At 56.7% G+C, this 20,280-nt stretch overlaps 1 protein-coding gene across 2 annotated transcripts; it reads left to right on the forward strand.

Annotated features, from left to right (window-relative positions):
* Positions 1–12,706: 12,706 nt before the first annotated feature.
* Positions 12,707–19,966, forward strand: EDN2 (endothelin 2). Of its 2 annotated transcripts, XM_054458042.1 has the most exons (5): positions 12,707–14,214; positions 14,549–14,705; positions 16,172–16,294; positions 17,565–17,663; positions 19,238–19,966. In XM_054458042.1, the coding sequence occupies exons 1-5, from the start codon at positions 14,067–14,069 to the stop codon at positions 19,329–19,331; spliced, it is 621 nt and encodes a 206-aa protein (XP_054314017.1). In that variant the 5' UTR covers positions 12,707–14,066; the 3' UTR covers positions 19,332–19,966. The 2 variants fall into 2 exon arrangements, with proteins under 2 accessions (XP_054314017.1, XP_054314026.1); XM_054458051.1 differs by lacking the exon at positions 17,565–17,663 and having other exon boundaries at positions 14,069–14,214.
* The last annotated feature ends 314 nt before the right edge of the window (positions 19,967–20,280 follow it).

The following is a 20,280-nucleotide window of genomic DNA, read 5'->3' on the forward strand; positions in this document are numbered from 1 at the left end:
ATCACTGTGTTCTAGGATGTTTGCAGCTACTGACTCCCTGGATGCTCACAAAGGGGAGCTGGCCCCCCAATTATGGATGCAGAATCTGAAGTGCAGAGAAGTGTCTCAGAGCTGGCTGACTTCAGAACCAGCTGACTTCAGAGCCCAGCAGCTAACCACTGTGCTGTGTGGTCTCTGCCTCCGTGCACATTTCACACCCTGGCAGAGAGGTTTGCAAATGAGGCCTCGGTATTGCTGGCAGAATGAAAGACACTCTCCCAAATGCAGGGACCTCTGGCCCCAGACAGGACAGCAGCCTCCCCAACCCCTACAGCATCAACTTTGCCCAAGGTGCAGCCATGCTATCTCTGGGTAAGACCGCCACACAGGGAGGAGCCAGGCAGAGCCAATGGTTGCAGGGAGGGAGGGGCGGGGGAGCTTCAGCCTCTCCTGCCAGTGCCAGCCACAGGGGGCCAGCTGAGGCTGGGTGGAGATCAGGTCAGGGTACCAAGAGAGGACAGACATGAAGGTATGAACAAGGCCATGCAAGATAGGCCCTGGTGTAAAGAGAGGTCATCCTCTTTAGAGGACATCCGTGTCCCCCATATAGAACATATGGCCTAAGAGGGACAGAAGCCAGAGAGTTCCAGAATACACTGAGTCCCAGGGGCTGGCAAGGACCCCAGTGAGGACCTGCTCAATTGCGGAGTCCCTGAGACCAAGGCTGACAAAGGTGGCTTCCTGCAAAGGGCCTCCAGGCCAGCTGGGACCCCCATGCTCCAGCCCTGTTTACTGGGCAGAACTGTGGGCTGCTATGCCCTGGTGTTAGGGATCTTGCAGATGAGGGGGAAGGAAGAGAGCATTAAAAAATTCCATCCAATCGCTTGAGCCCAAGAGTTAGAGGCTGCGTGATTCATGATAGCACCACTGCACTTCAGCAGCCTGGGTGACAGAGCAAGACCCAGTCTCTAAAAAAAAAAATACCATTCAGAGGAACCTCCGGTCCTAAGCACAGACTTGGCCATTTAGTTGCTGCCCCCCACCAGGGATGGGGAAGCTAAAATGGAATTCCTCCTGTGAAGACAGAGCAGTCACAGGAGTACCCAAAAGGCAAGTGGTGCCCAAGGCCACACAGGGCAGGAGGGACCCCGATTCCAGCAGCTTCCGCACCCTCTCAGAGCAGCCCTCAGTGGAGCCTCAAGACTCCCCACTCCCTCTGCCAGGGCTGACGGCCGGCAGCGTCCAGCAGCTGTGGGAGCCACCCTGCCATTCCCCAAGAGAAGGGTCTTCACTCATCCAGGAGAAGGGGTGCCCAGTCAAACTGCCCTGGGGCTTTAACCGCCCTGCCAGTCCTCGCGTGGCTGGGGGCAGATGACTTCACCCCCTCTGCACCTGCATTTCCACAGCAGCAATGTCCAGCACTCAGGGTTACCGGTCAGATCCAGACATAGCCTGGCACCCGCAAAAGGCCCTCCGCGTGGCCATCTGGAGTTTGCCAAGACTTCTCGAGGTGGTTACACTCCTTTCCAAAGCACTTCTGGGCTCGAGACCTCGTTACCCAGCCCAGGATTCTGGGGAAGAGCAAGACAGCCAGGGTCATCCCATTTCCCACTGGACAGGCCCAGGCCCAGAGAGGAGAGTGGCTTCAGGGAAACACCCCACAAGCTGGAGGCAGGACTTGGGGGACCCAGCCCCCGCTTCCTTCCCACACCAGCCTCCATGTGGAGAAGGGGTGATGGGCCCCACACGGCCTCCCCAGGGCAGCGTCAGGTCTTGCTGTGGCCGCTCGAGGTCTCCGTGCCTCCCACTAGTCTTTCCGGGGTAGCTCCCCTCCTCCTCCCGGGCAGCCCTCCCCGCAGTTGCTGATTCTCTGTGAGCCACCCAGGTGCTTGGGCGGCCAGGACCACTCAGACCAGACCCCCCCGCCCGAGGCTTAGGGAGGGTGCCGGAGCTCCACGGGACTGCTGGAGTCCGGGCTGGGCCTTCAGGGCCCCCGCAGGGGTCCGGGCCCCAGGGGGAGGCGAGGCGCGGGCGGCCCTGCGGTTCGGAGGTGGGGTTGGGGGCGCACGTGGCCGTGCTGCCCGTGCGGTGATGTCAGGCCCCGCCACGCCCCGGTCCCAGCACGTTCGTCCGCGGCGCGGGGAACAAAGCGTCCTGCGCATTCCTGCGCGCTGACTCATGGCCGGCACGTAGCGCGCCGCCGCCGCTGCTTTGCCCAAAATTGGTCGGGAGGCGAGGGCGGGTGGAGCGCCGCCGCCTGCAGGTCCGCCGCGGCCGCTCGCGCTCGGGCCCCCAGCCCGAGGATTTCCCAAAACAGGCCCGAGAGGGAGAGGCAGCTGCAGGAACCGCCCGGCCGCGGGGCCCGTGGCGGGGGGCGAATCCCTGCCGGGGAGGCCTCTCTTCTCTTTCAGCCTCATTTTCTCCATCTGCCGAGGGGGCATTTGCCAGGCACGGCTGTAAGAACTTGGTATGAGTTAGCTCACCTAAGTCGCACACCTACCCCTAGGAAGGTGCTATTAGCGTCACCATTTTAGATTTAGCATCACCCTGTGCCTCCTGAGGCACGAGGAGGTTCCAGGCAGGGAATGAGACATGGACACTGCCTTGCTTGAGGTGAGGTGCTAGTGAGCTGCAGAGCAAGGATTTGAATCCGGGCTGTAAGGTTTCAGAATCTACATGTGTCCCCTCAAGTGAGCTGCGCAGCGTGTGGCCCGCAGGGTTCCAGGCTCCCTGCCCTTTGGTGGTTGAGACTGGTCCGTGGGGTTCCGGGATGCGTCCCTCTCTAAGCCTCCATTCCCTTATCCATCAAGTGGGTGCCGGCAGAAGGGGGCCCCCCAGGGGTTGTTGGGGAAATTACAAGTGAGGATCCAAGTATTACTGTCTGGTGGAAGGAAGAGGGAAAGGGTTCAACAAACCTGCGTCCCCAGCACCCTCCGGTGATACGGGCAACACCAAAGTATAGAGAAGGGCGAGCTAAGCCCCGCCGGGCAGGGCCATACTGGGATGGGCCTCCTTAGGGCAGCCAGGCGACTTCCGAGCTGTGAGCTGCCTGTCCCCCACTGGGTAAGCACTTGTCAGAGCTGGAAAATGAGGTAGTGGGAGGGGCCCTGCCCAGGATGTCTCTGCCAGCCTTACCCCTTTCGCCCTTGCAGCCTGGTTTCAGAGACCGTGGAGTTCTTTGGAGCTGTGGGGTGCTGGGCTCATCAGAGGCCCTCTGACCCTGAGTTTGCAGGAATGAGGCAGCCAGCAGATGGCCTTGTTCTCAGATGCCAAGATAGACTGGGCTGTGGCGTCACCCACCTGGGGCCCTTCTGAGAGTCCAAAGGAACCCACCCCACGCCCACTGGCTCGAGACCACCTGGCCTAGGCCTCAACAGAACAGATGCAAGGCCACTGCCCCCACCCTCACCTTTTCCTCTGACTCCACTTTGAACTCAGGAAAAGGTCAGGTCCTCTGCTTGGTATTCAAGATCCTTGTGGTCTGGCCTCAACCTCCTCTCTTACCACGGAATCCCTCAGGCTGTTCACTCCCTATCCTAGGGTACTCCATGCCCTTTCAGGCCTACCGGCCTTTGCCTGGGCCATCCCTCTACCAGGAATGCTCGCTCCACCTCCACAGCCTCGCTCAAAGTCTCTTTGGCTAGAATGCCCTCCCGAGTCTCCAGGCAGAGGCATCCCTCATTCCTCCGGGGTCCTGCAGGTCCATATTTGTCCCTCCCTTTTGGCCAACAAAGAGCCAAGCACGGAAAGGCCCTCCACACTCCCAGCTCCCTCTCCCAGGCAAATAGTGATGCCTTTGGGGTACCTTTCCCCAAGTCCCAGCTGGGCCAGAGATCCACAGCCCCAGCCCTGGGCCTGACACTGAGTGGGCTTGGCATGTTTGCTGCATGATGGCAGAAAGCACAGCCGTGGAGCTGAAGACCCTTCTTATTTACCCCTGGCTGTGTGACCTTGGGCAGCTTATGCAGCCTCTCTGAAGCTCACTCCCAGGCCTTGCCCTGCCCTCTTCCTCGGGCTGTTTGGAGGACCAGATGAATGAAGGCAGGAAGAGTGCTTGGCACGTGGGCACAGCTCCCCACACAGCTGTCATTCTCACCAAGTCATTATTACAGACCTCCCTTGTGCCTGAGGCCTGGGTTCCAAGGCTGGGTGGCAGGCGATGAACTCAGAAGCATCCGCAGCCCCTCGCTGACTCAGGCTGAGGAGGTACCAGGAGAAGCGGTTGCCTTATGGTTAGCCTGGGTCAGCCAAGCTCTGGCCCTCCACTCCCCACCCCCAGGTTCCACCCATATCTGAGGCCACGAGGCCTTCCCCGCCCATTCAGGGCCTCTTATCTGGGGAGATAAAGGCCCCCTTCCCTTAGGTGGTGGACATCAGCTGGCTGTTGTGTGACCTTGGACACCCCCAGCCTCTCTGGATCAGCCTTGGGGAGTGCTGGGTGGGGGGCAGGCAGTTGACTCCCAAGGCTCCCAGGCTTAACTTCCAAGTGGCATGGCAGGGGCTCACCCACTGCATCTGGGCCCCAGAGGAATGGCTCTGGCTCTCTTCCGCCCCGCCCCCACCACCATATCTGGTACACAGGGTTGGTGGGAACTCTCAGGAACCCTGCGACATCATCCCCTATCTCCTATTGAGAGTCTGAGCCTATTATTTTTATTTGATACGTTGGGAAACTGAGGCCCAGTGATTGGAAGGCTCTCACCCAAGGCCACACAGGCAGTGGCCAGGACACTGGGGTGTGGCACTGAGCCAGGGTGGTCAAGGTCAGTCTGCTACAGCCCCCCATTCTCTGGTGGGCTCCTGGCTGGTGATGGCCATCCGCTCTTCCACCTGCCTCTCCCAAGCTTCAGCTATGTGCCAGGGCTTGGACAAGACCATCAGCTTCTGAGATACTCACATGAACCCATGGGACAAAGTGGAAGCCAAAGCTCAAGAAGCTGCGATTGCTGCCCAGGGCACACGCCCCAAGGGGCAGAGTGAGATTCTGTCCCTTTTTCCCCACTCTGCCTCCTATACCAGCTGCCTCCCCAATCTGGCAGGGTTTGGGGCTCCAGCAGCAGAGGCCTTAGAAAGCCTAAAGGGAGACTCTCTGGTATCACAGATACCCCCTGGCTATGGACAACCAAGGAAGGGGTGTGCCTGTTCTGCCAGGTTGGGCTCACCAGGCCTGCTGGGCCCACGGCCCCTTGACAGGCTCAGATGAAGGTGTGAGTTCATCAGGCCACCCCAGCTCCCTGTCTGACCTCACTGCCGTGACTCAGCCCTGCCTCACCCAAACCTCCTCCTCCTAGGGGACCCCAGGATTGGTGTGACAAGGCCAGTACTGTCTCCACTGTGTGCCTACCCCCTCAGGGCCTCCCATCCTGAGTCATTGCTCACCTCACCACCCAGCACACTGTGTTAACGGCCGGCTCCTCCCGGCAAGCTCCCAGAGATCCTGCTCCTAAAGGCTGGGACCAGGCTGAGGGATGGAGGAACTTCTCCTGCTGCCCCCAGACTCAGGCCCTGAGGTCGATCCCCAGGACCTGTTCTGGGGGACTCTTTGGTTCTGACAAGAAAATCCAAATTGAGGTTGCGTGCTGAGGCCAAGAGCTCAGGGTGACCTAGGTTCAGATCCCAGCTCCTTTCTTGCTAGATGGACAAGATACCTCAGTTTACCCATCTGAAAACTAAAAGTAATAATAAGCTGCATCCTATGAAAATTCTACCTGGGATCATATGTGCTGGGATAGTGGATAAGAATGCAGTCCATATAGCAGGGAGATCGACTCAAATGACCTTGAGCAAGCCACTTCACCTCCTGAGTCTCCTCACTTCCTCAGGCTCCTCATCTATAAAGTGGGAATAATACTAAGTGCCTTCCCACGGGGATGATTAATTGTGATGATATATATTATATAGTGGGTTTTGTAAGTGTTGGCACATTGGAAAGTTCAGTAAACAGTAGCTATGATGAATTCTTATGATTCACGTAGATTCTTATGATAGCACATAGTAGGCCAAGTTGGTTTCAGCGGATGATGGGGAGGTGGCCAGGTTGGTTTCAGTGGATGATGGGAGTAGATGGCTGGGCTCTCCTGTTGCTGATGGAGTAGCATCAAGGAAGGGCTCCTGGGGTTCTGTCGCTCTGGAGCTCCCTCTGCAGGTCGAGTACTAAACTTACCCAGGTGGGTGCAAAGGCTCTAAAAAGTCTTTCTGGGCTGCTGCTGGCTTCACGCTTTAGTCCCCAAGGCACCACCAGGGCCACGTCACTTCATGGAGGACAAAGCTGATGCTCAGACAGGAGAAGGGGCTTGCCAGCAGCCACCCAGCCAGAAGCCAAGCCCAAGCCTGCAACTCCATGTCCCCCTCTTCCCAGCCTGGGAGCTGCCTGCCTGGACCCAGGACACCCTCACTTCCCAGTCTCAAGAAGGCCCTCTGGGAGTCTCAGAGCTCATCTGTCCACTGAAGATGCTTGGACAGAGTTGGGAATGCTTCCTGGGAGAGGTAACATTTGAGATGGGCCTGGAAGAATGGTCAGAGTAAACCAAGTAAGTAGGAATGGAAAGAGGATGGGAGGCCCCAGTTTGCCCAGAGGCATAAGGTGAGGAAGTCTGCTATGCACTCAGAGTGTGGCCCACCCTGGGGTGTGGTGGACTAAAGTCTTGGACACCCAGATCAGCCTTAGTGGGATGAGGCAGGAAAGACAGCTGAGGGTCAGAACCCAGGCAGGTCCAATGCCAGGGTGGGCATTTCGAGTTGGTGAGACATTTCACCCTGGTGCCAAGCTGGGATCAGACCACACATTTCAAGCTGAAGCCTGGTTCTTGCAGGAAGGCAGCTTTGCCTAGAAGCCTCCCAAATCTCCGCACACTTCTCGTCTGGTGTGGTGCTGCATGGTGTGCCAAAGCAAACATGAGTGGGCAGATGAAGCCAGGGTGGCCACTTGCCTTGGAGGGATTTGGTGACCCAGAGCAGAGGAGGGACCTGTCATGGGGATCTGGTCCCTGGCATGAAGATGGCATATTCTAATAACACCCTACACACACACACACACACACACACACACACACACCCCACTTCTTTCCAGGACTTTGTCCACACTACAAGGCCCACAGCACCCTGCCTCCCAAGGTGAGTGGGGAAGGGAAGCAGAAGTGGGTGGGCAGTGCCTTCCTGAGCCAGGCAGAGGCCAGCTCTCACACTGGCTCCACCATGAAGCACTCCCAGCAGCTGCCAGGTGGGATTTTTCTTCTTAGATGCTCTTGACAAATGTGGCCTCTGACACTCAGGAAGACTAAACCATGGTGTGCCCTTAGTTACATGGTTAGTGAGCCACAGAACCAGCCCCCAGACTGGACAATCCCAGCCCACACTACCCCCTGGCCTGGCACAGTCTCAGGCACTTGTCCATAATGGGATAGTGGGTGAGGGGGGATTCAAGCCTGAGTCACAGAGCTTTGAAGCTGGAACCCGGATCTGCCAGCCCTCAGAGGTGCCAAAGGTGGGCTGGCCTCTGACTCACCCCCACACCCTGAGCTCCCCCTGGACAGTGGCTTCAGCTCCTGACCACCTTTCTGTCCACCGGGGCCCAGCTGTGCCCATCTAGGTCATTCATGGCTCAGGATTCCCAGTAGCTGGGCAGGAAGGCCAAGGCCTTCAGGCAAGGAGGCGCCCCAGGCACACCTCTTCTTAGGAATGCTGGCCTAAAATAACAGTGGGAACCCTGGCTTTGCCTGCCTCCTGGGCACCAAGTTATCCTGATGATAGAAGCACCAGGCACTTATTTGTAGCTGACATTTCATTCTAGCATGAAGTACTGTACTCCTGCGTGGCCCAGCCTCCTGGTGGCTCACCCCTTCCCAGAGGGGAAAGGCGGCCTCCTGGTGGCTCACCCCTTCCCAGAGGGGGAAGGCGGCCTCCTGGTGGCTCACCCCTTCCCAGAGGGGAAAGGCAGCCTCCTGGTGGGGCCCTGGGTGCGCCTTGGAAAACATCGGTTCTAAGCAACATAGTGGGTGTGACTTTGAAAAAATACCAGCTACATGTCTTGGCTGGTGGTGATGGTGGGATAGAAGAGAAGGTTGGGGTTCCAGCCCCTCTGAGCACAGGGGCCTAGGCCTCAGAGAGAAAAGCATGCAGACATCCTGGGTCTCCAGGATCCAGGCCTGACAGGGAGACCTCTGGCAGCGTCCTCCCTAGACCCCAGCTTCATCATCTGGGTGTAGACCAAGGGTCCTTTCATCTCTGACTTTTTCCTTAAAGATGATCTCAAGTCTTCATCATTAGAGCATTTTGAAGAATGGCATCAGACGGGAAAAGGGGCCTAGACCTCCTTAGAAGGGGTGTCTATGCAAAGCTTTGTCTGGTGAGATGAAGCCGTCTAGTTGCATTTCTAGTTGCATTTCATTTCACCCCAGTGTTTGGCACAGATCATGGGCCCAGGCCCGTGCTAGGCTCTGAGGCAGGAATTCCAGAGAAGACCGTGTTTCAATTATCTCATCATATCAGTGGGGAGACACACCCACCTCTAGGAAGCAACCAAATAATGTTTCCAGGACAGTGTAATATATCATTCAAAGCTCTTCAAGCCTTGACCCTCCTAATCTGTCCAACCTTGTTTCTCATGAAGGAGGATGGGTGCATGGGAGGCTGGTTGAGTAGATGTGTGAACGGAAGGATGGATAAAAGGTTTGATGATGAGTGGATCAATGGAGAGAAAGAAGGCAGATGGGAGGAAAGGTGGATGGATGGGTGGGTAGGCGGATGGATGGATGGATGAATGGATGGATGGATGGATTGATGGATCAATGGATAGAAAGAAGGTGGGTGGGAGGAAAGGTGGATGGATGGGTGGGTAGGCGGACGGATGGATGGATGAATGGATGGATGGATTGATGGATCAATGGATAGAAAGAAGGTGGGTGGGAGGAAAGGTGGATGGATGGGTGGGTAGACGGATGGATGGATGGATGGATGGATGGATGGATGGATGGATCGATGGATAGAAAGAAGGTGGATTGGAGGAAAGGTGGATGGATGGATGGATGGGTAGACGGATGGTGGATGGATGGCTTAATGGATCAATGGATCAATGGATAGAAAGAAGGTGGATGGGAGGAAAGGTGGATGGATGGGTGGGTAGACGGACGGATGGATGAATGAATGGATGGATGGATGGATCAATGGATAGAAAGAAGGTAGTTGGGAGGAAAGGTGGATGGATGGGTGGATGGGTGGATTGATGGATAGATGGGTAGGTAGGTGAATAGATGGGAGGATCATTGGATAGACATGATATAGATTGTTGGTCCCATAGCAGATAAGCATAAGGGGAAAAGTTCTTGCCTAGGGCTCTCTGCCTGCTGAGAGCAGGGAAGTGTGCCCTGGAGAAGAGTTGCTGTGAGGCGGGAGGGCTCCCCAAGGGCTGGGAAAGCACACTGGGGACACGTAGGCTCAGGGCCGGGCTTTGGAGCTACACTGACTTGCTTTCTAACCTTGGCTCTGCCACTTCCTAGCTGTCTGACATGGGGCAAGTCACCCTCTCTGAGCCTCGTTTCTTCATTTATAAAATAGGGACTCATTACAGTAACTACCCCACAGGTATGTTGTGACAGTTCACGAAGCTAATATACCTAAATCACTTAGCACAGGGCTCAGAATATATTAAGCGCTCAATAAATGCTTATTTATCCTCTATTCCTAAAAGGCTAAGTGGGGAATCTGGCCCTTAGCCCATTAGAGGTAACTCAAAGCCTTGGAGTCCAGAGATTTCCATCCTAGATGCTGAGTCCTGAGTTAGTTTCCTCACTTCAAAAAGTCCAGGAGGACTTACATGGCCTCTTAACAAGGGTGTCTTGACTGAACCATGTCTGCTTTTGGCTGAAATTCCAGCAGTTCCATAGGCCTAGTTGACCCTGCTCTGATTACCCTTAGACTGATAACAAAGAGAGCACATGAATTATTCTTTTGAAAGTATAGTTTATGTGGGAGACATAAATCTTTCCAAATGGGCTGAGATAGAGGGAAGAGGACCAAGGGTGTCCTCCAAGGGAAGCCGTGGAGACCAGGGAGCCGGCCCTGCAGGCTGAGGCTGCCCTCGCAGAGACCCAGTTTGAGAACAGTGGTGTGGGTGGTGGCTGGTCCTGCTGGCTCAGGGTGAGCTGTGGCTGATGGCAGGAGGCCCAGACCACCCACCAGAAAGAGGCCCTGAGGCTGAGTGGCCCCAGGCCCGAGTGGGGGCAGCCCGACCCACAGCATTTGGGACAAGTGGTGATGGGAATGTCTGAGTCTCCTGAGTCCCTAAGCCCCAACCCAGGCCGGCTCCAGGGCCAAACCCTCCCCAACCCCCAGCCCCTGCAAGCTCCTGTCATCTCCCCTGGCCAGCCCCTCTTCCCAGCTGCTCGCTCTGCTAGGCCGTCTGCACGGTGTGTGCCTACAGCAAAGACACTGTGTCCCTTCCACTGGGGCTGCAAACAGAACTTCCCAAAACCCGGTGGGGCCAGGTGTCGATGGGGAAATGACTGGTTTTGCACAGGTGAAGGAGCAGAAGGCCTCAAGCTGCAAGAGCCATGCTGCTGGAGTCTCCTGGGCCTCCATCTGGGGAGCCCTAAACTCAGGTCAGCTTGATCCTGAATGTTACAGGCAGTTAGAGGTGAAAGCACCTCTCGCCATCAATGGGAAGGCAGGACACCTGAGGCCAGGGAGAGGAGCCCTAGGCCACATATCATGAAAAGCAGAGCTGGGACAAAGCTTCCTGGTCCAGGGCCTCGATCGCAATCCCAGGCACCTGCTGCAGCCCAGCCCTGTTGTGTCAGACATCACCAGGAGACTTAGTCTTCACTCCCATGCAACCTCCATTCAGCTCAGTGTCCACAGCTGCTGGACAGCTGCTTGATGGGACCATATTTGCTTTTAGAGCTGGGACTATAGAGGGAGCTTTGGGGTGCACAGAGAGACAGTCTAACCTCATCCCAGTGCCCCAGCCTTCCTGCCACTGGGGTCCTTCCTGACAGCCTTTCTCCAAGGGACCCAGGATCCTGGGCTCAGTTTGGACCCCTGGGAGAGCTTCACGGGTGTATAGGAAAGGGTGAGGCAGGTTAGGAACCAAGAGAACATGCCCAGCCCCATCAGTGTCTTGAGCCAGTTGCTCCTCCTCTTGCACTTCAGTTATCTCATCTACCAAATGGGAGTGGAGACGGGGATTTCTAGGGGGCAGTTTCTAGCCCAGTGTCTTACTCAGAAATACACTCAACTGCTCTCTTCTGCCAACCCTCCCTCCCCACACATCCCTCTTTCTTGGATAGGGCTGCTGCAAGCATAAGGGAAACAAATCACTTAGTGAGTAAAGCAATTCTCTTCAAATTCTGAGAGAGTGACCTTTGGTGGCTCCCTGCTCTTCCCCCCTGCAGCCTCAACAAACTAGGGCAGGTGCCAGGGCCAGAGCAGTAGGGCCAGGGGGCCGTGAAGCCAGGCCACCTAGAAAGGACAGGGACAGTGAGGCCAGGACAGTTATAGGTGGCAGGGTCATGCAGTCCGACCAGCCATGAGGGGCAGAGGCGAGGGACAGAGGCCCAGGCTAAGCGACCCAGGGAGCTGGGGCTATTATTAACTCAGCTTAATTTTCCCTACCTGGAAACTAACTCTTGTCAGTGGGGTAGCGCTGTTCCGGCAATGATCTGGGCTCGCTCAGGTTCCTGGGCCAGTCCTCTCCATTTCACAGGAGCCCTGCTTGTTCAGCTCAGGCGGAGGGCAGAGAAAGAGAGAAACCGGAGCCAGGCCCAGCTCGCAGCTCTCTGTGCTGACCCTGTGGGGCTCCGGCAGCAGCCCCTGCCTTGTCGTCACCCTTCTTTCACACCCGAGAGGGATCCTGCCTCTGGGTTCATTTAATGCTTCTATTATGTTTCCCCGGCTCAGAGCCTCTGGTTCCCTATTGTCTTGAGCAGGCGTTTTGCATTTGTGTAAAGATTAGACACCTTATAACCTTCCCTCTTCTCCCTATGGTTTCCCTCTTCTACTTTCTCAAATCCGAATTCTTTCTTTCTGGCTATGCACTGCTTCCTCGTTCTCCTCCTCTCTCCCTGCCTGTCTTTATCTACCTCCCTGTTTGTTTTCCTCCCCACCCTGACCCCCTCCGTCTCCCCGCTGACCTGCTTTTCCTTCTTTCTTCTCTTCACGGTCCAGCGGCTTGAATTCTCTATCCACCCCCAACCAGCCCCCAACCCTGCTTAATTCCGTATTCATATTCTTGCAGAGGCTGATAGAAATGACTGTGAGTATTGCTCACCTCATTCCAGAAATACTCTTCTAAATTCTTCGAGAGGCACGACGTGGGAGGGCAGCGAGCACCTCATGGGGAGTCCGTTGTGCTTTACTTGATAGACCAAGCCACCTGCCCGCTGGGTGGCCTTGGCCAGGCCCTGCTCCTCTCTGAGCCTCCTTGTGGGCAGTCCTGAGCTGACTCCCCTCTGATAATAGCTGCCTCCTGGGGTTGTGGTGAGGAAGAGTCGATAGTGCTCCAAGCACGTAGTAGGTGCTCAGGAAACGTTTGTTTATTTGTTTTCACAGGAGCCAGCTCAGCCTCCGGGAAGGAAGATCCTGCTGTCACCCTCCATCAGTTCTGCCAGTTTCTTCAGGATTTCACACATGCACGCTTGCTCTGGGCACACCCTAGGAAGATGCAAACTTGCCTGTTCCTGGTGGTCACCTATTGTCCCCTTCATAAATGTCCAAGGACAAAGGAGCTGCTGAATACAGGAACTGAGCATTGGGCATCCTGGGTTCTGTAAGTGGAAAGCCAGGTGTGCATCTCTTCATCCCCCTGCCCTCAGGAAGCACTCGCAAGGCCCCTACTGTGTGCAGGGTAGGTGTCAGGCCCTGCCTCCTCTGGGGCTCTGGACCTTGAGATTGCAGGGGAGATAAGTGCAATGGGATGAGTCAGGCAGGCACGAGAGATACAGGCCCTGGGAATTCCAAGAAATGAGAGAGCCTTTCCTGTTGTGCCTGGAGACAGGGTCCCTGAGAAGACTCCAGCAGGAGGTGGACTCTGAGCCAGGCCAGGGCAGGAACAGAGGGTGCCTGCCAGTTCCCCGAGCTGCTCGGCACAGCTCTGGTTCATCCCTGCTTTCCCCTCCCCAGCAAGGCTTCTGGGCCTGCAGACGGGCAGGAGCAGAATGCCAGTCCCCAGAGAAATCTCCTGGCTTACTTCTTTTGCAGACAGTAGCCACCAGTGGGAGCCAAGACATCCTGTCATGGCCAGGACAGGAGACTGTTCAAGGGGCGCTTTGTGTGTGTGTCCTCAGGGACATCTTTCTGGAAAGGGGTCTGAAGCCACCTTCTTAGTCTCAAAGGAGCCTGTAAGCCAAGCAGGGTGAAGTACCTTCTTGTTTTGGCCTTGTTTGCAAACAAGGAAGCAGGCCCAGGAAGGATGCCCTTGGCCATGGCTGCATACCTGAACACCTTCTGGAAGGGACTAGAACTCCTGCCCCAGGCCCTGGGGTGACAGGGCAGGGGTTGAGTGGGGCATTTCCTGGGTGAGGTGGGGATGAAGCAGTTCCAGGCTGGTCAGAAGTCAGGCGTGAGCTGTGTCCTTCACAGAGGGAGGCAGGCCCAGAGAGGGCTCTGACTCGCCCAAGGCCACACAGCCTTGCGTGGGTCTTTCACATCCCACACAACAGAGGGGCATCCTCAGCCTGGTTGGCAGAGGGCAGGCAGGATAGATGGCAGAGTCTTCTCCGAAGAGAGGGGTTTTGCTCATGGAACCTCCTCCTCCACACTCACAGCCCTGGGCGAGACCTGTGGAGCAGCCGCCAAGAGAGTGAGGGAGGGGGCTCGGGGCAGCTGAGGGTGACTTGAGGAAGTCCAGCTGGACTGCGAGGGGGCCCCTGGGGACTGCCAGGGAGCCTCAGGACTCCCAGAGGTGCTCCAGGCACAGAGGGAGGAACGGGCCTTCCATCTCCCTCCCCCCTTCACTGCCGAGGCTCGGTCGGGCCAGGCGCCCGGGGAGGAGGCGGTGTCCCTGGCTCCCAGCCCGCCGGTGCAGCGGGGCAGGGCTGGACCAGAAGGGGTGGGGCACCGTGCCTGGTATAAGAGGCAGCCAGGGCACCGAGGCAATGAGCTATCTGCTCAGCTTAATAGCAGGACGCTGGCAACAGGCGCTCCCTGCTCCAGTCCAGCCTGCCCGCTCTGCCGCCGCGATGGTCTCCGTGCCTACTACCTGGTGCTCCGTTGCGCTGGCCCTGCTCGTGGCCCTGCATGAAGGTGAGCTGCCCTGGCCTCACCTGCCGCCTACAGCTCCTGGGTCTGTCTATCTCTGTCTCCCCCTAGGGCTGCAGTGCCTCCCAAGCCAGCTGGGGGCAGACAGGGGCGGGAGCCTGGCGGCAGTGGTGGCAGGGGAAAGGTTCTGCAAATACAGAGGTGCCCAGGCTCCCCACGGGCTGCTGGGACTTCCCTGGGCTGGCCTGGAGCTCTTGAGCAGCAAGAGTGCCAACCCCCTCGATTATGCAAGAGGAGGAGCATGGTGGGTCTCCCACTCCGGGATGTGCCGGGCACCCCAACCCACCTCTCCACCTCTCTCTCCCTCCTGTGCATGCAGGGAAGGGCCAGGCTGCTGCCACCCTGGAGCAGCCAGCGTCCTCATCTCATGCCCAAGGCACCCACCTTCGGCTTCGCCGTTGCTCCTGCAGCTCCTGGATCGACAAAGAGTGCGTCTACTTCTGCCACTTGGACATCATCTGGGTGAACACTCCTGAGTGAGCATCCATGGGGATTGGGGGCAGGGGGAGCTCTGGGGCAGGGTGTCAGGGTGGAAGCTACTGGCAAGCTAGGGAACGTTGACACAGTCCATCTTTCCCTGGGCCTCCAGATGGAGGCATTGGCTAGTATCCATAGTTAATTGTTTCAATTCCTGAGTGGGGACCACCTGAGCCGTAGAGAGGGCTGTCACCTGAGAATTCTTAAGACAGCCTGGTAAGCAAGTGTTGGCCCCGTTTTCCAGATTCAAGTACTGAGGCTCAAAGAGCTTAAACGCCTTCCCCAAGATCACACAGGTAATCGTAAGGGTAGGCACCATCCTCGGTTGGGGAATGCCGGAGCTCACAGTCTCTGTCATGCTGCCTCTGCATGGTCTTCCAATAATAATACGATTAGTGACAGCACCCGTGCCTTGACTATGCCAGGCTCTTTGCCCAGCACTGCACGTGCATGATCATCTCAGGAGCCCCCCATCCTCCCCATAAGGCAGGATAGTCCCTCAAATGACAGATGAGAACCTACCCTGTGCTACTGGCTACACCCAGGTGGGAGCCCAGTGCTGTCTGTTACGCCTGCACCCGTGCTGCCTCCAGGCCACTGCATACCTTCAGTTGAAGTTTCTGTGTGTGTTTGTGATTTTTTTCCCTTCCCCAAATTGCAAAAGGCAAGAGAAGCCCTGCACGTAAGCGTGTGTGAAGCTAATCCGCATCCAAACACTTGCTTAGGGCGGGAACCCTGCCAGTCCCTGCGTGCTGAGTCTACCTGGAGTCACTACGACTCCAACCACACCATCTAAAATTAGCTCTGTCTCTCAAAAGTGCTGGTCCAGCCAGCCACGGGGCCCCTGCCCTTCCCCTGGCCCGCTTGATCAGACTCTGAATCTGAAATCAATCCCATCAGAACACACACACACACACACACACCCCACTTTCAAGTCAAGCCTCTAAGGCACATTTGTTACCCCCACCCCCCCAGGCAAGTGGGGACCAGGTCGGGGCAGCTTAGCTATGAGCCTGTGTTTACTTCTGTGAGATGGAGTGGCCGCCCTTCCTCCAGAGCTAGCTGAGAGCCTTCTTTGAGAACAGGGGGACCAGCCTGTCTGAGAGGGGAGAGAGACTAGGAGGTTCCCAATTCCCAACTTCGGGTAGGATCACAGATTTCCTTGCCCCCATGCTCGGAGCTCTCACTGAGCCAAGCCAGGCCCAGAGAAGGGGAGGGTCTTGCCAAGGGCTACCAGGACCCTTGTGGAGGAGCCTGTGACTTCAGTGGTATGACTTCTTGAGGTCAAGGTCTGGTCACCTTTCATTGGCACCCTGCTGGCATAGGTGGCTGTCCCAGTGGGCAGTGTGGACAGTCCCTGCTTGCCAATGGTTGTGGTTTATTTAATCCTCTCTCTCTTTATTTTTTTTTCTCTCTCTCTTTCTCTCCACCCCACACCACTACCTTGCTGGCTGCCCGCCCACAGACAGACAGCTCCTTACGGCCTGGGAAACCCGCCAAGACGCCGGCGCCGCTCCCTGCCAAGGCGCTGTCAGTGCTCCAGCGCCAGGGACCCCGCCTGTGCCACATTCTGCCTTCGAAGGCCCTGGTAGGTGGGCACCCAGCCTGCAGGGGCATAGGGTAGCTGCAAGCCCGGGCATGCCCTGGGGAGCAGGTGTCTGGGAGACTAGCAGAGGAGCGAAGTGGCAAGTTGGGGGTGAGAAGCGACCCAGGGGCCCACAGGCTGCTTTGGGTCCATGGCACCATCCCTTCCTGCAGGAACCAGTCACCCCTGGGGGCCTCCTGATGCCCAGCTCTGGTGGCTTCTGGGAACACTCATGCCCTCACTCCTGGGCAGGAGAGAGTCTGCCAGTGACAGCTGAGGCAACTCAGGCCCAGAGAAGGGGCAGGACACATCAGGCTGCATAGCTCATCAGAAGGAGGGCCAGGCCTTGGGCCTGAGTCTGTCTGATCGAGTCCTACTGGGCTTTGGATTCCAACCTGAGGTTCAGGGGGACTTTGAAGCTTGCTCGGGGAAGAAATGGCATCTGGAGTTGGAAAGCCATGTCACCATCCCAGGGTGGCCCCAGAGTTGCTGGGGGGCCTTTGCCATGGTCTCCTATCTTACCTGAGCCTAAGTTTTCCCATCTGTAAAGTGGTGGGAGGCTTTGTTCCTTCCCTCATCCACATGGAGAATTTGGGAAAACCAAACTGGCTTCAAAGTCCCAAGCTTCTGGCCGGGCACGGTGGCTCACACCTGTAATCCCAGCACTTTGGGAGGCCGAGGCGGGTGGATCACCTGAGGTCAGGAGTTCAAGACCAACCTGGACAACGTGGTGAAACCTAAAATACAAAAAAATTGCTGGGCATGGTGGCGGGCGCCTGTAATCTCAACTACTCGGAAGGCTGAGGCAGGAGAATCTGTTGAACCTGGGAGGCAGATGTTGCAGTGAGCCGAGATCGTGCCATTGCACTCCAGCTTGGGCAACAAGAGCGAAACTCAGTCTCAAAAAAAAAAAAAAAAAAAAAATCCCAAGCTCCAGTTCCCATGATGGTTTACGAGAAACTCCTCCTCTGGGTCTCAAGCTGAGGCCCCGCCCCTGCCTCAGTTTCCCCTGCAGCTGCAGGAGGCCAGATTCTGGGAAGGCCAAAAAAGCTGCCTCTTCCTGGGGCTAAGAACACGTTCCTGGTAGCTCAGTTTTCCTCGGTCCCCACCCCACCTGGAAAGGGAAAGATGCCAGGTGCACAGGGGTGGAAATGGATCTGCTCCTGCAGGCAGGTGGGGATGGGGAAGGGGTGGGGGCTGGGCTGGGCCTGCAGCCAGGTAGCTTCAGGGCCCTGGGCAGTCCATCACTTGGGCCCTAATGCTATTCATGCAGGACTGAAGCCGGGGCAGTCCCTAGCCGGAAGTCCCCTGCAGACGTGTTCCAGACTGGCAAGACAGGGGCCACTACAGGAGAGCTTCTCCAAAGGCTGAGGTGAGGGCATGGGACACATGCACAGACTGAGCACCTCCTGTGTGCCTTGCACATTTCCCATATTTTCTATGTGAGGCAGGTCTGGGTCCTCATTGGGTAGCAAAGAGAACTGAGGCTCAGAGAGGGAAAGCCACTTGCCCAAAGTCACACAGCAGTCAGCGGCATCTGGCTGACCCCGGAGTCTGTGCTCTTACCTACTGTGCTCTTTGTTACCACTAGGCCTGGAAGTGGACTTTTTAGAGGGTTTGAAGGCTCATGACTGGGAAGGACCACAGTTGTTGGTTCAGGCTGTGCTGAATGGAGCATCTCACATACGCTGGTGTCCAGAGGGGCCAACTGCCCAGCCTGCTCCCTCTCTGCTGCTCAGATTGCATCTCCTCCCTGGTGCCTCAGTGTGACTCAGACCTGGCCCCCAGGAGGTGCCCATGAATGCTTGTTCAACCAAACCAACTCAAGAACAGACACTTGCACCTGCTGGGCAGCAGAGTGGCTGTAGGGGCAGCCTCTGGGGCAGACTGCTTGATCTGAACCCCAGCCCAGCCTGGAACAAGCTTTGTGACCTTGGGTTTGCCCCTCAACTTCACTGTGCCTCTAGTTCCTATGATTTGAACAGGGAAATTGTGCCATCCATCCCCGCCTGGTGTTGCTGTGAGGTCAGATGAGTGGACGCACATGAAGCGTGTAGCCCAGGGTCTGTGCCCGTGGGAGCTGTGGAGGGGTTTGCCATTTCCACTTCTGTCACTGAGGGTTCCTTGCAGCTGGCCAGGTCCCAGGGCCCAGCTCAGCCCCTCAGAGATTCTCACCTTTTGGGGGCGGCAGAAAAATAGGAGAAAAGGCAGGATGGTGGGATGGACAGGACCCAACATATGCTTAGGAACTTTCTGAGAATGAAAAAAATGAGTACAAGACTTTTCAAATGCACACACTTCATAGTGTGCAGAGCTGGCTCGGCCAAACTTGCACTCATTCTCGGTAGTTCAGGCCTGTTTTTGTTTTACAAGCTAAGAAAGGGGATCAGAGAAGCTAAGATCGTTGCCCAAGTTTCCTTAGCTGGGAACTGAAGCCAGCCTCCTGGCTCCCAGTTTAGAGTTCTTTGAGCCAGGATGTGGCCACCCAGCCAGGTTCAAAGGGCAGCAGGGTGCCCTGTTTTCTGGGCTGGACTACCTTGAGCTGGACCTCGAAGAATAAGCAGAACTTCAGCAGGTGGCTTCTGGGTGAGGGGAATACACACAGCCTGGAGGGAAGAGCAGGAGCAAAGGTATGGAAAGGTGTGGAAAGAAGTGGGAAGGCAGATGACGGGAGACCTACAGGGCTGTGCTTGGCTGTCCACTCATTCTGGCAGCATTTGATGTTGAACATTAGCTCTGTCAAAGCCCCCATGTGCAGAGAAGCTTCAACGCCTGGACTGGCCTGCACTGGTTGTGCAGACCTTGTTTTCAGACCACTCTCTGACCCCAGGGCAGCTGTGATCCCAGGATCTGGGCAAGGGCTGTAGCCCGATTGCCCCTGCTCTGGGGCAGTCTTGGACAGTCCATATCTTCTGAGATGCTAAATTGACCCTTCTTGATTCCCAGGGACTTTTCCACAGTCAAGAGCCTCTTTGCCAAGCGACAACAGGAGGCCATGCGGAAGCCGCGGTCCACACATTCCAGGTGGAGGAAGAGATAGTGTCGTGAGCTGGAGGAACATTGGGAAGGAAGCCCGCGGGGAGAGAGGAGGAGAGAAGTGGCCGGGGCTTGTGGACTCTCTGCCTGCTTCCTGGACCGGGGCCTTGGTCCCAGACAGCTGGACCCATTTGCCAGGATTGGCACAAGCTCCCTGGTGAGGGAGCCTCGTCCAAGGCAGTTCCGTGTCCTCGCACTGCCCAGGGAAGCCCTCGGCCTCCAGACTGCGGAGCAGCCTCGAGCGCTGGCTGCTGGCCCACAGCTCTGCTGGAAGAACTGCATGGGGAGTACATTCATCTGGAGGCTGCGTCCTGAGGAGTGTCCTGTCTGCTGGGCTACAAACCAGGAGCAACCGTGCAGCCACGAACACGCATGCCTCAGCCAGCCCTGGAGGCTGGACGGCTCCCCCTGGGGCTGGCATCCTGGCTGGCTGTGTCCTCTCCAGCTCTCCCTCCCCAGAGTCCTTGCACCCTCATTCCCTCGGGACCCTCCCAGTGAGAAGGGCCTGCTCTGCTTCTCCTGTCTGTATATAACTTATTTGCCCTAAGAACTTTGAGAATCCCAATTATTTATTTTAATGTATTTTTTAGACCCTCTATTTACCTGCAAACTTGTGTTTATAATAAATGAGGAAACGTACTCTGGTTTTTTGTCTTGGCAAAGGCAGGGAGTTGGAGGCTCCTCTCAAGAAGGGGCCGCTTGGAAGTTGGAGGACACAAGAAGGAAAGGGCTGGGGCAGGTGGCTAGAGCCCTAGGTTCCACTCCCACCCTTGCTGGGTGTCTCTGGCTGCTAGCCTGCCCTCTCTGGGCTTTTGTCTGTCATGTGCCTCGACAGCCACCTGCAGCTGTGACGTCCAGATTCCAGGACCTATATTCTCATCAGGCCAGTAATCAACTGCCAGCCCTTTTCCAGGAGCGTGTGTGGAAGAAGCCAAGACACGAGGGTGGAGGGA

Source organism: Pongo pygmaeus, chromosome 1 (assembly GCF_028885625.2).
Source record: "Pongo pygmaeus isolate AG05252 chromosome 1, NHGRI_mPonPyg2-v2.0_pri, whole genome shotgun sequence".
Lineage (NCBI taxonomy): Eukaryota > Metazoa > Chordata > Mammalia > Primates > Hominidae > Pongo > Pongo pygmaeus.

Excerpts from the sequence above, each read along its gene's own strand:
- EDN2 (XM_054458042.1), top strand. The coding sequence starts at position 14,067 with ATGAGCTATCTGCTCAGCTTAATAGCAGGACGCTGGCAACAGGCGCTC. Across the intron at positions 14,706-16,171 it reads ATCTGGGTGAACACTCCTGA|ACAGACAGCTCCTTACGGCC; the intron begins GTGAGCATCCAT and ends GCCCGCCCACAG. Across the intron at positions 17,664-19,237 it reads GAGCTTCTCCAAAGGCTGAG|GGACTTTTCCACAGTCAAGA; the intron begins GTGAGGGCATGG and ends CTTGATTCCCAG.